Genomic DNA, 14,353 nt, shown 5'->3' with positions numbered 1-14,353 from the left:
AATTTTAGTCCTGAGCGAGGCCTTTTCGGTGTCATAAAAATTTAAAAAATTGGATAGCCAATAAGAAAGTTATAGCAAAAAAAAAGCGATTTAGCTGTTTTTAGTGGATGCATAAAAAAAAATTTACAGTCAAAATTTTTTCTCGACATAAACTTTTTTTCGTGACACGCCTTAATGTACATACATATTTACTAAAACAACTGATATAGTGCTTAGTTAGGCTATTTTTTCCTATTTTTTCTACAACATAGCTATTTATGTATGTCTGTATATGAAATTTATGTAGAATGAAGTACTCCACCTAGAAATACATACTTACTTACATAGAGAAACATAGAAAACAGGTTTAAATTAGATGAAAACTTAAGCGGTAATCAATTGGAAATAGTTCAGAAACACTCCATTGACTATGGTCTCAACCACAAGCGGCACCAGTTTAATTAAAACCCGTTACAAAGACAACTATTGTACATTTTAGATAATGTAAATATGTGTGTATTAATATACATACAAGCTCATAATATAAAATACATATAAATTTGCATAAGCTTGCATTAAATAAGGCGAGATGGACAAGTGGAACATAATTGACAAAGAAGCAGAATCAGATTTAGCGAGTCAGTCGGTGAAGTCAGCCATTTGGTGCCATTGAAAAGGGGCCAAGTCTAGCAATTATATACGAAACTATATATTTACTAGCAGGCAATCAACCCACCAGTCACAACGAAGCAACCAATCAAGTATCGATTGGTAAATCGACAATCGATAAAACGACACACACACACAGGCACAAAGAAGAAGTGTTAATTACGTCAGAAGCAGCTGGCTGAAAGCCGATGCCGATGCCGATACCGATGCCAATACTCATACCAAAGAAGAATGCAATAAAACAAATCAATGTCAGTAAGAAAAACAACAGAAAACACATCACAGCAGCATCACAACAATAACAATAACATAAAATAACTAACCCAATAAAAAGGTTGATGATATCTTCCAACACAGCTTTGCAAGGTTAAAGGCCTATAAAAGTAAATGGCAAGGTCGTTTGTGGTAAACTAAATAATATGCTGTCACAAGCTGCGTAAGTTGACACACACGTTTACCTATGTATGTGAAGAAAATTAAGTTTTTATAGAGACTATCTTCGTTTAAGATAGAGCAACAGAGATGAGATATAAAGAATCAATTTGCATAATTTGCTCGGTGATAGTCAGCTAAAAGAGGCTTTGTAGATGAGATGTATTAGAAGGAAACAAATAGTTAGTCAAAGGAAAACTTTTGACTCACTACAAGAACTCAAAAAAATATACATATGTATATCGTTTGCTGAGAGTGAAAATATGCTAAGTCCACTTTTTATGAAAAGTCATATTTTAATATAGGAAGCAAACAATATTAAAAGTGCATCGTTTCGAAAAATAGTGGGGTACTTGTTTTATTTTTTTCTCCTTTATATTCAATGAGAGTCCAAAAGAGGCACCGAAAATCCGAAAAACCAAAATAATAAGGACGAAATCTTTCAGATTCGTGTAGAGTTTTGCTTTGCTTATGGCATGCAAAAAGTTATATTCAAAGATTTTCGAAAGACTAAAGGAAATGCCTATAAGAAGTTTTTTCTTCTCCTGTAAAATTAAATTAATTGGACTTAGCAACTTTGCACTCTTAGCTAGCGATATATGCAAAAATTGATATGCATGCATGTGTAATACTCAGAAAGTTTTTTGAGCAAGTTTGAAAGTACAGTGGTGGGAAAATAAATAGCGACACGACATTTTAACAAATTTTTTCACTTTCAAGCGTTTTAAAAAAATTATGACAAAAAGCTTCATCAAAATATCGAATTTGTAATCAGAATTTTTAGACAAAATTCTGGTATGTAGTTTTGTAGTCCATTAAATTTTAGTAAAATGTGGTGCAAGTTGGAAGCAGCTAGAACCTACCGTTGATTTTTGGTAGTTGTTTTTGCTGCCAGTGTTAAGCAGTTTCTTCCACATAAAGTGTTTTCGATAGTTTTTTTTTTGTATATACACATGGAAGAAAGTGCCCAATAATGTCAGTAAAAAAATTCCAAAAATCAAGGTCCTAGCTACTTCCAACTTGCACTTTGTTACACCGTGCGACAATAAATTTTACACAAAAAGAATTAATACAGTCGCGAAACCATAGCCCAAATACAGTGAGACTACTTTTTAGTTTTTCTCTCCGCCGCCAGGGTTTGTAAAATGCAATGCAATATAGGAAAACTGCGTACTGCGTATTAAATTAAGGAGAAAATTCTGTAGAATTAAAGTAGATTACATTTTTTTGTACATAAGGAAAGATAGATATTAAAAATGTGCTTTTAAAATTTTATCCTTCAAAAATATATAAAATTTTCCAATATTTAATTTTGAAAAAATTATATGCTAAGAACTAATATAAATCGACAACATCCTCGAATTTCGTCCTTCTAGCTTTTTAAGCTATAAAAAATAAAATTTATTAAAGTGGCATGTGAACCAAACAATTTAAATTTTTCTAAAATCTAATCTACAGAATTTTCTTTTTCATTTGGTACTCATATTGTTATTCTGCATTGAACTTAGTTTTTTTTAATAATTTTTGGAATATCTTTAAAGCTACAAAGTTTGAAATTTTGATGTACATTTGATGAAAGTCGCCTAATTTTTATAAATCCTATACAAAGTTTGAACTTTTGACTTACGTGGTTTTTGTTGGCTAATTATCTATACTTTTATAAAAAAGGATAAAAATTAAATAAACAAAAGCAAAATAGCCAAAACTCGTTAAAATGTCGCGTCCATATTTGCTTGTTATCTTCACGCCCAGAGCTGCATGCTTCTGCAGAGCCCAGAAAAACTTGATGGCGAAACTAAATTTAGCTTATCGACAATGTTTGGACCTCTTTCTTCAGCGCACGAGGCCACCTTTCTATTCTAGCACTTATTTTATTGTCTTTCCCTTTATCTAGAGTGTTCCACAAGTTTCCCAACTGCCCTTTTCCAAGTGTGATAAGCAGCAGGAACTCAAAGAGCCAGTGGAGAGAAGATAGTATGCCTTCCTTAAGAATGCCTCAGGTGGTTCCCAGATTCTGTACTTTGAGTACTCTGCTCCCAAGCCTGCAGAAAATCTAGCTTACTATCCTTTTGTCTGGACATTAGTCCGATTTGCTATTAAATTTACTTTGATTAGTGCTAACTGGAAAGTGGGAATTCATAAAAATCTTAAATGGCTAGAGACCGCCCAAAAGCTGGCTGCCCTTATCCCCCACTCAAATCAGACCAAATTATCATCTTCCGGAGCTTCAAAGCCGCATTTCAGTAATCTAACTATAGTTTTTTTTGAGGCTACTAATTACCGCTGTGGCTAAGTGGTTAGACGTGCGTGCTACCACTCCGTAGAACCTGGATTCAGTCCCTGATCCTTACAGCATCTCAAATTAGAAAAAAAGGGTATAACGTCGACAGGTAATGGCAAACCCCCGCGTGCATTTCTGCAAAAAATTAAATAAAATTCTTTTTCCGTTCGCAGGCGGCGCACAATGGTCTAAATAGAGAACCTACCGCGTCAAAAGTATTTAAACAGGGTCGCGTTTATGGATTTGCACACCACTTCGTATCCACTACTTTATGTGTCCACTGACTACAAATCTTCAGTCAGGTTTCAAAAATCGAATATGGCGGCTCCAATGTGACGCACAAATTTTTCAAAATTTATTGAATTTGTTCAAAACTTGTTACTAGGGGGTTTCTGGGGTCGTGGATTATGAATCTGACCATGAATTTTTAATTAAAAATGGCTGATCCAATATGGCTGACAAATTTTTCAAAATTGATTGAATTCGCTCGAAACTTTTTACTCGTGGGTTTTTGCGGTTGTTGCCGCGATATTGGAGCAACCGCAAAACCGCGCAAAAAGAGTATATGTATTTATAGTTCACAGAATTAGTTTTTTCAGTTTTCTAGTCGGAACTCAGCGAAACTATTTAATTTTTCTTTTATTTGAAAATGCAATTAAAATAATTTCAAGTTCAACTTTTCACGTTGAATTTGCGGAGCTATAAAAAAGTTATTTACCAAATTTAAGAATTTATGAAAGAATTTTTCTATTACCGATAATCACTTCTCTTCATGACATGAAAATTTTGTAATAGACGCACTGTTACACTTTTAATAGCTAATCAAATAGCACGAAAAAAACCGTTTTTCTGGTACATCTAATTGACTTGCATCGACTAGCCAACTTATAAGCTTAATATTTTTTTTTATTATTGAAAGACATCAAAGAACAAAATATGAATCACAGTTATCTATTGTATTAAGAAGTAAGCCATGCCATTTTGACCTAATTCGCATGACTTTGATTTTTACATTTTGTCCCGCTAGTTTAGTGAATCCGACCTGTGTGCGGCGTAAAAATGTAAGTTCCGCCATTTGTGCAATACCATCAAGACGTACGCCACAAATTGGAGGAGAAGCTCGGCCAAACACTTTCATATATTTTTTTTTTTTCAAAATTACCTTGCAGCAATGGGCCATGACTTAACTTTTTTACCCAAAGACACGCGGCAAAACTAAATAATGCATCCTTCAAATGCCCACTGGGCTAAGTATTTAGGTAAGCACTAGCATAAACCACTTTTTTGTAGAACTGGTATGATAATATCAATTTGATTCTACTACCCATTCAACTATTCATCTAAGTCGTTTAAGTTCGAAAAGTAAATAACAACAAAAGTCGTTTACGCGTTTGTCATTTATCACAAAGAGCACACGAACAGCCATAATATTAGCATAGAAAAAACAGCAACAACAAACAAAAAGAAAAATTGCAAAGAATTAAAAAGAAAAAATAGCTAAATAAAACAAAAGCAAGAACAATAAAAAAGTATTGCATGTGCTCACCCGAACAATCGTCACTTAATACATAACTCGTACCAAAAAAAAAACAAAAAAAAAAAGTGTTTAGCAAAAGCAACAAAAGCTTGCATTTCAACAAATATTTATCTTTATTTATGTATCTTTGTTTTTAGTAGACTTACTAAAAAAATACTCTTAGGCATGCATACATACATATGTATATACTATGTACAATATATGTATGCCATTGTCTACGTAGTGCAGTAAGTTAGCATTAATATATGTATTTAACTTTTGTTGTCTACGTTTTGGGCTCTATTCATTCGCAGTACATAAATGCGAGGATTGGCGGTTCGATTTGCAAAGATGTCAAACAACTTTACTTCCGAGTTTTTAAGCTAATTTATTTAGATATGTGTCTACCCATGTGGACGTGCAGTTTGGTGAATCAGATCTTCGCACACTCTGCAATTTTTTACGGTGTGTTTAAAATTGTGTTGTATACGGGTATGTATATAAATTTTTAGCCATGTTTAAAGAAGTTTTTACTTAGAGAATATTGACCTTCGTTCAGTCAGTATGATACCTCAATGCAGTCGCGTTAGTGAAATGTCCGAAAAAGGAACAGTCCAGCGACTTCGTCTTGGTCTACAGGCTGTATCGGTGACATAGCCGCTAAATTTAAACGTAGAATACGTGATATGGTTAAGAGCAGTTCCAAGTCAAAAATGCAAGCACATACTAAGAAAAGAATATCGATAACAAAAGCGATAATAATATCGATAGCAAAATCTATACAAATATCGATAAATCTATAAAAAAATCGACAACAAAATCGACTAAAATATCGATTATTGTATCGATAAGTCCCGAGAATTCCGAAAATCTCTAAAATCCCGAAATAGTTCACAGATTGAGTCTCTGTCTATATCCTTTTCTCTCTAATTACCTTTATTTTCATCTTTCTTCTTGTATCTTCATCTTTACTTTTATCGGTATCTTCATCCTCATATTTTCCTTTATATTTATCTTTGTTTTTACTTTCATGTTTATCATATTCTTTATCTACATATTCCCCTTTGCCTTTTATAAATATTGCTCCATCTGTTACTGAAAAGTCGAAATACCTAAATACACATACTTTTTGTCTCCTTCTCATACTTCCAAAGCAAGCACTCTAAGAAGAAGAAAGCGGTAAACTTCTTCACGGACGGATAAAAATATGGATACAGGGTTGGTGGAGGTTTATTCTGTCGGAAAATTCTTCCGGAATAGAAGACGTTTCTCTGCCGCAGAAAATATTTTTACAGATCATTTAAAAATACTTTTTGAAGCGCAAGACACGAGTGACCATCGTTACCCCTTAAAGGTGCCAGATACCACATTACTTGTCAAAGGCTGGTGATGGGGGTTCTGAGAGGCTATTGTGCGGTAATACTAGGAATTTCAACTGATCCCTTTGTATCAGCTGTCAGAGGAAGACGAGGTGGAATCATCTCAGCATCAGGAAGCATTTTGGCCAGCACTTCTTAACTAACACTGAGCTCTGAGGAATCGAAATTAGCCGCATTAGAAATTCGGTAATCGGGACGCGTTGTTTTACCGACTAAATTAAGGTTCTCCGTTTAGTGTTTTCATGGTGGCACAAATGCCAATCTCTTAACCGTCCAAGTGGGTCTGTTTTCTGGGGCAACCACTTTAGCCTAACCCAACCTAAGCTGTACTTCTTTCAGCTATGAAATAGTTGATCACATTAGTCATATAGTGCAAACATACTTCAAATAAGTTGGGTATCAGGTCACAAAAACAAAATCTGGCCGATAAATAACTTTAACGAAGAAGCAAATAGAAGTGAATCGTAGCAGATGTGCCACTGTCGGCCATTGAAGAGGATTCTTCGGCATTACAGTACAGTATTTAGGACTACGTATGCTTCATGAGAACGATGAATTAGTTAAACTCTTCGAAAGATGGTAAATGTGAGAAATATCAAATATGGAAATAGACCCATCGTACCCTGAGTGTGCCTCCATCTCGGAGCTGGACGAGTGGATTGGCGATAACCTTATGGCTCGAAAAACGGATATTTCAGGATAAATGTGGAGGTTACTAAAGGTCAGCTTCGGCAGCATTGCACCTCTGGAACTAGCAACCACATCATTAAGAAAAAGTTTTAAGTACAGTTTTTTATCAATAAGATGTTCCCCAAGTGCTCATTTTAGAGTGATATAAAATTAATGGCCTGGCATTACTCGTAGTCATTTAGGAGTTATTATCAAAGAGCGTTTTAAGTGTATTCTTAAGACTTAGTCTTCATTTATTCAAGTACTCACCCTTATCGCCTTCATCGTAGTATTCCTCCTCCTCGCTCTCCTCCGCATCGTAGTCCAGTACAGCATGCACCTGTGTGCGTGAGCCCTGGCCGGCCTGAACGCGCGTAAAGCCAGGTGGACGATGAGGAAATGCATCGTTGTCAGCCCCGCCATCATCGCCACTATTACCACCTGTCGCTGCTACGCCCTCATCGCCGCCACTCAAGTCACCATCCGTTCTGACCGAGGGCGCGGCGGCTGCACCATAAACCGCAGCCGGTTGTGGTAGAGGTGCTGGTGGAGCTTCGGTATCTGGCGCGATGTTACCAAAACTCTGTTGGCTAGTCTGCGTTTGAGTCTTTGACTGCGATTGAGCGGCAAATGACGAAGTGCTGTGAGTGTAGCAATTATAATATTGCTTTTGTTGTTGTTGTTGCTGTTGATGACGTTGTTGTTGCTGCTGTTGTTGTTGTGGTGTTGCTGCGCCTCCAGGCCCAAAACGATTATACGAACCTTCACCGTAGGTTCTAGTCGAAGAAGCTGCCGCCGAGGAGGAGGAGGCGGCAGCGGCAGCAGACGATGCGGAAGTGGCTGCCTTGAAGGCGACATTGTTGCCATTAATTTGTTGCTGCTGTTGTAGTTGATGATGCTGCTGTTGCTGTTGTTGCTGCTGTTGATTTATGCTGAAATGACTATAATGCTGTTGATGGTGTTGCTGTTGTTGTTTTTGGTTATTAAATTGTGTATTACGCGCGCCGGGTGGCGGTATAGGCGGTAAGTAGGTGTTGCCGCCTTTCAGCCGATTACTATTATTATTATTATTATTGTTATTATTGCTATTGTATTGATATGATTGACGTATGGACTGCTGTTGTTGTTGTTGTTGCTGCTGATGCAGCTGTGGTGGCGCATATGGATTATTTTTGTAGAAGTCTGACTCAGGTGGCGGCGGCGCATCGTCACCCTGTTGCTGTTGATGATCGGCCGGCGAGTAGAGTAAATTGTTGGTATTAGCGGCCAGCTGATGAGCGGGATGGAGGGGCGGCAGTGTGGTACCCCACGTTGGCACTGGTTGCACTAAAGCACCAAAGGGCAGCGAAAAGTTCGTTAGCGCCATTTGTTGTGTTAGTCACTGGGTTTTTAACTGGTTTTCGAATGGTTGCGCTTTGTCAGCAAGCGACGCGGAACGGCATTTTTTCACGCGAGCGATATTTAATTGGAATTCCTTTAGCAAAGCGTGCTGCTGTCAGTTAAACGAACGTTTATTTTTTATTTAAATTTGCTCGAGTTGTTTTTGATTAACTTAATTGCGATTTGATTCTGAATTGAAAATTTAAAAGAAAGTTGCATATGAACAAATAGCGGATGTTTTGTTGTTATTTTAATAAATTTTCGGCGACTTTGGAGAGCTTTATTTTGCTGACGTACTAAAAATTTAGCAAATTTTAATTTTGAATTTTTGTTAGATGACGTTTTTATGAAATGCTAAGCTCTCATAAATTAAACATTGCCTTTTTTTTCTTTTACAAATTTAAGTTTCAGACATTTTTTTATTCAACTCTTTTACTTTATGCGCATCTATGCTTAAAATGTATTTTTTGTTTTTGTATTTTTGAAACACGCACGTTCAAGCCTGAAATTTATGAATGTAATGAGTTAAAAAAAAACAAAAGGGTCCAGTTTTTAGCGCTTCATAAGTGCCACTAGTGCCCAAAAAAGTTATTCAAATCACTGGTAATTATTTGAATATTAACAGGTTTGGATGTCTTCTATGGCTAGCATTTATGAATTATATTTTCCTCGTTGCAAAAATGATAATAATTTAAAGTATATTTTTAATCGATAGTCGTTATTCAACTCTTTATAGACACATATTTTGTGGATTACTTTAGTTTGAATTTATGCAAAATCGATATTTTGAGAAAATCATCAGCACTTGTGGCAAAAAACGACGTTCGTTTGTCCCATCGCACAGTACGGCCGATATCCAAAAGTGTGGCCAAAATTCGGAAATAAAAGTTTCTAGATAGAGCTTTTTCATTATTTAGTTAGTTGGTTAAAGGGATCCTCTAAAAAAGTTATAAAAATGTAAAAGTACATTGAGTAAAGGAAATTAAACAAAACCTATGGTATCAACACGTAACAGAAATTTTTTATAAAAAGAAATATAAGGATATTTTTTTGTTTTTTTTTTTACAAAACTTTAGTTGCCAAATGAAACAGTAATAATACTCTGTCGAATGCTGCCTTTAAACCTATTGGAGGTTACTAAGAAAAGTATTAGCTATTGAATAAAATAAAACTCAGCTGCTCAAATCTGCTACTGAAATTTCAGTGCATTTTTTTTTAACACGCTTATATTAGCTTCACCTGCAAGCAAAAACTTCGAGCTTTTTTATTAGATTTTACAGAAATATTTTGAGTTTGCAGTTTTGTAAATATTTAATCCAAAAACTCATAAATTTGTATCCCTTTTTTATATTTTTACTATGGTATTCCCAGTATATGTACAGAGGTCACGGTCTTATTTTTACCGAAGGCAGGTAAACCTGAGCAGAAGCCTTCATCCAAAGGGCGTGGAGAAAATCTTGGATCAAGTCGTCTGAGAAGTCAACATAAAGGAACAACCATGTGGTAGCGTTGAAGTACCACACAACAACATCAAAACTATTGAACGACTGCCCTAAATGCTCTTGAAATCAAGAACACTGTATTACTGGCTGAGTGCAGGGACATGAGGTAAATAGGCGGCCCGCCTAGCAAAACACGGAGCTACCGCTATATTCCATGGCCCGAAACCCTTTTGCGGGTTCACCAAAGCACACTCAAAAGAGATCATAAACAAGTGTTTGGACAAATAATTCCATAGGGGTGAAGGTCCAGGGTAAATTCAAGCTAAGCAGTTCATCTGTCCATCATAAGAAGATTCAAAGAAAAATGTAAAAGAAATATTTTTTGAAAACAAGTTTTTATTTATCACGTACAATCAAAGGAATAAAATAAAGTAGTGTAACAATAGATTTTTTAGCAAGAAAATTTTGTCAAAACTGCACTAAAATGAATAAAATAAAATAAGTTAAGGTCTCGTTAAAGTTACTAAAAGCCATTTCGTGAAAGGAGTTATTCAAACTCGAATGAAAATTACTAACAATTTGTACTAATTTACTTCGTTTTTAAAAAAGCTTCACGAGATTCATATCTAGACTAGGTTGATATCTAGAATTTTCTACAACTAGCTTTGCTACACTACCGCCGGCAGCTTTAACAATTTTATAGTGGTTTTACGTTCTTTGGCAAATTACGCTCTGTTAGTCATAAATCTTACTATTTTTTGACCGCCTTTGAATCAAGACCCCTGGACCGTATAAGGAATTCATATATATTTTAAATTGCATTGTCATCGTGATTGGAACTATGCTGAAAATTTCAAGTCACTAACTTTAGTTAGTTTAAAATCGATTAGAAATTTTCGCGATTTCCGCGGGATGACCAAGTTAAATAAAAGCTTATAAAAAACCTCATAAATCTAGGCAGGGAGGACCTTCGAACTCTCACTGCGTACCTCACGGGACATTGTTGACCTCTGTAAAATTAATCTTTCAGGCACGAGCGTCTGTTGTTTCTATGAGATGGACGAGGAAACACGAGAACACACCGTTGGTGAATGTGTGATAAAAATATCCGATTATTTATTTAACCATTTTTGTATAGTAACGATTTTTTATGGGTCCTCCTTGGCATTTTTTGGGTCTTGGGGAACCTATAAAAATAGTTAATATTACAAAATACATAAATAAATAAATAATTGGTTAGAAACAGAGTTTTCCGATAAAAAATATTGATTTACAAGAATTTTTTACTACTTCGACGAAAAATCGTTTTTTTTCATTTAAAATACTTGGAAAACTTTAAACGCTTTGAGCGACCTCTAAATATTTTTAAATTTCAGAATAAAAAATTAGGATGTGAGAGCATCAAAATTTCGACTATCCTTTTTTTTTGAACCACCTTAATGTATATACAATATAATGCAAAAATTAAAATTCTAAAATTTAAAGAAATTGAAATAAAAATTGTTTAAGATACTTTTCTCGAAAAGCCCTGTATGTAGGTTTATCATTTTTGAATTTTTAGAAACTAGAGACAATATACTTTTAAAATTGGCAAGATTTTCCAATGTCCGGCAACCTTTCATTTAATCTTGCTTCAGACGCACCGTGACCAATGGATCAAAAAAAAAAAAAATATAGTTTGAAGTTTGTAAAAAAATAATGAGTTAACAAAAGTATATACAATAAAAATGGGAAATTAAAACAAAAAAATCTCAAACTGCCACTCGAATTCGACAATTACCTCGGCATTTTTGAACAAATTTTATGGTGCAAGTTTTCTCTACTAGTATTTAGTGATTATTATTGTAAATTTTTGTTTGATATACGGACAAGAGACGTACGCTGTATAACTCTTTCCCGCTAGATAGTGACGGCGTGAATTTGTGCATACACCCGGCGCCATTCCGGCGAAATAAGGTCATTCGTTACCCAACTGTCGATTCGATTGAGAATTAAAGGATAAAAATCTTTCCAATTGAAAGTTATTGGCTAGAAATAATAAAAAAAAATCTCATTTGTATCCTTTTTAAAAATTTTCATCATAAACTTTGCATTAATTTTTATTTATGATATGCAGTTCTATTAGAAACAAAGCGTTATTTTGAAAGAAATTGCTGAATTGAAAAGAGTATGTTGAAGTAAAAAAAATTATATGCATAAAAATAAATTGGAAGTTCCTACATATTTTATTTAGAATACTTTCCCAATATCTTTAATATTCTTTGCAAGTTTATTTTAGAAAAAATTCTCCACTTTAAAACCATTTCATGATTCACATATAAAATTTTTTTGTGAATTTTGGGTTTTCGAAAATTTTTAAATATTTCTGCTGTTTCGTGGATTATTCGGCCAGAGTTACGACCCATACTAGGTCACTCGAAAAGTTAATTTTGACTATTATGCATACCGTGCCATGTTCGAAAGACTTAAGCAGCGAACCCGAGTCAGCACCTAAGGCATTATGAATAGAATAATCGTTTCTAATAATAATCACCATGAAAAAAATATTTTTGGGCTCATAAAATGCAAGCACAGAAAAATTATTTGAGTCAGAAGGTTTTTGTTTTGTCTTAACATTTTTAACTATTATGAAGTACTTAAATTTATAATTATAAAAAAAAAATTAAATAGATTTTGAAAGCTTTATAAAGTGGCATTTTCACAAATTTTTTTTTTAAGCAAAAAACATTCCAAACCTATTTGTTTTTTTCTGAATTTGGGTGTACATTTATATTTTTAATATTTGCTGTTTTCAATGAGGTAAATTAATTACTACTTTATTCGCAGATAGTGCTTTTGGCAATTATTTTTGTTTATTAATTAAGAATTTTGTTAAAGCTTGTATTATTTTTTAAGTACATAAGTATGTGTACGCTTTTATGTTTTGCTTTTTACTTCTAGTTAAATTTTATTTTATTTATTTATTTTTCATTTATTCTCCACGCACTTTAAATACGTTTTGCTTAGTTTTTTATCAGCATCCACTTGCATACGCAATAAAATTAACCAACCGTCAGCGTTAACAGCGTCTGCCGAGTATTCTCAGCAACTCGCACTTAGCCGCAAAAATTCTAATTATTTCAACAAACAATCAATCCACGACGGCATAAATGCTAAGTACAAACACACACACGTTCGCTACAAATTTGCGCGCCCTCGAACAAAAATATGCAAAGTACGGAAAAAACATACACACAGGCATGCACGTGTGCGTTCTTCAGCGTTAAAAAATTGTGATTTCAAATTTTTGCTTATTTTTCAATATTTTTTTTTCGAAGCTGTACGCAAATCAATCAATGCCGAAACGATTATGTTGAGTGTTTTTTTGTTTTCTTCTTCTCTAAGTTAAGCACCAAGCGTCGGACCGACCGTTAACGGCGAGTAATCGCAAACGACTGACAAAGCTGTTTGCCTGCGTTAACCCGTTAACACTTTAAGCCACTAACGACAGCACGAAAACTGTAATGAAACAGTCGGAGATATAGACTTATAAAAACACCTCAGTGAATGGGGAGTAAAGAAAATATTGAAAGTAAGTAAAAAAAAAACGAATGCGAAATACTCCCGCTGAGCTGAGGTGCGCTCAGTGGAGAAGCAAGCCATGAGCGCTGCTGAAAAACAGTAATTTTCATATGAAATATGTATGGACATATATTTAAAAGCAGCAAGCACACTTCCATTAGCGAATATCGGCGCCGCTCAGTACTTGCCAGCCTCTATTTATTTATATATGCACATTAGGGTGGTTCTTAAATGTAGAAAGCAAATTTTTACATCAGATTTCCTATGCCTCAATCCCTACGTCGATGCTACTCTAGTCAAAGATATCACATATAAATTTTGGTGCCGATTGGAGACGGTTGAGGCGTTGCGCCCAGAGGGCAAAGTTTAGATTACCCCACGAAAACGTCTTAGCCGACTGCAATCGGGACCAAAATTTACATGTGATATCTTGGACTCTAGTAGTGTGGATTTTGGGTATTAGATAAAAAAAAACTTCATTTTAATTTTTTGAGTCTCTATGGAAGAATCCGAACCTCCGGTTCGACACGCCTTAAGCGTCTTTAATCGGCACCAAAATTTATATGTGATATCTGTGATCATAGTATTACCGATCATTCATTTGATTTTTTTAAGGACCACCCTAATGTAAATACTTAAATACAAAACGCTCTCTATTTGACCACAAAGCAATCGTTTTGAATGCGGCAATGGTAATAAAAAGCAATCATCTGCAAATAAACATTGCCAAAGTCAATAGCACGTAATAACAATTTAACAAAGTATGCAAAGTAGTACAAGAACAACAACAACAACATATAAAGACGCCATACCGAAAGCAAAAGTGATTTTTTCAACAGTTCGATTTTAATTTCAATTTCAGTTTGCTCTCCTGTGCCGCTGCGAGCATTGAATTTTGTCTGCATTTCAGTTTGTGTTTTCGTACTCTTCGGGAAAATTCTCTTTCGCTTTGTATGTGCTCTTATATGCGCTCTTTGTAGTGGCGATAAAGTAATTTTTATTTATTGAAAATTATTGTCAACGGCAACGCTTGCTAAGCGAAGAC

General features: G+C 34.8%; 1 protein-coding gene across 1 annotated transcript; it reads right to left on the bottom strand.

The window, feature by feature from the left end:
* Window positions 1-7,175: 7,175 nt before the first annotated feature.
* On the bottom strand, window positions 7,176-13,232 carry LOC118742092 (protein spaetzle 3-like). Its single transcript, XM_036474056.1, has 2 exons — window positions 12,798-13,232; window positions 7,176-8,494 (listed from the first exon to the last, which is right to left on the bottom strand). Exon 2 carries the CDS (start codon window positions 8,289-8,291, stop codon window positions 7,176-7,178), a length of 1,116 nt encoding a protein of 371 aa, XP_036329949.1. The 5' UTR covers window positions 8,292-8,494; window positions 12,798-13,232.
* Between the last annotated feature and the right edge of the window lie 1,121 nt (window positions 13,233-14,353).

The sequence above is a fragment of the Rhagoletis pomonella genome, unplaced genomic scaffold (genome assembly GCF_013731165.1).
Source record: "Rhagoletis pomonella isolate Grant_MI unplaced genomic scaffold, Rhpom_1.0 Rhpom_scaffold_00006, whole genome shotgun sequence".
NCBI classification, from domain to species: domain Eukaryota; kingdom Metazoa; phylum Arthropoda; class Insecta; order Diptera; family Tephritidae; genus Rhagoletis; species Rhagoletis pomonella.
The sequence above is the reverse complement of the archived record's forward strand: the minus strand, read 5'-3'. Positions and strand labels throughout refer to the sequence as shown.

What these genes read in the sequence shown, in the direction of transcription:
- LOC118742092 (XM_036474056.1), bottom strand. Translation starts at nt 8,291, where the DNA reads ATGGCGCTAACGAACTTTTCGCTGCCCTTTGGTGCTTTAGTGCAACCA.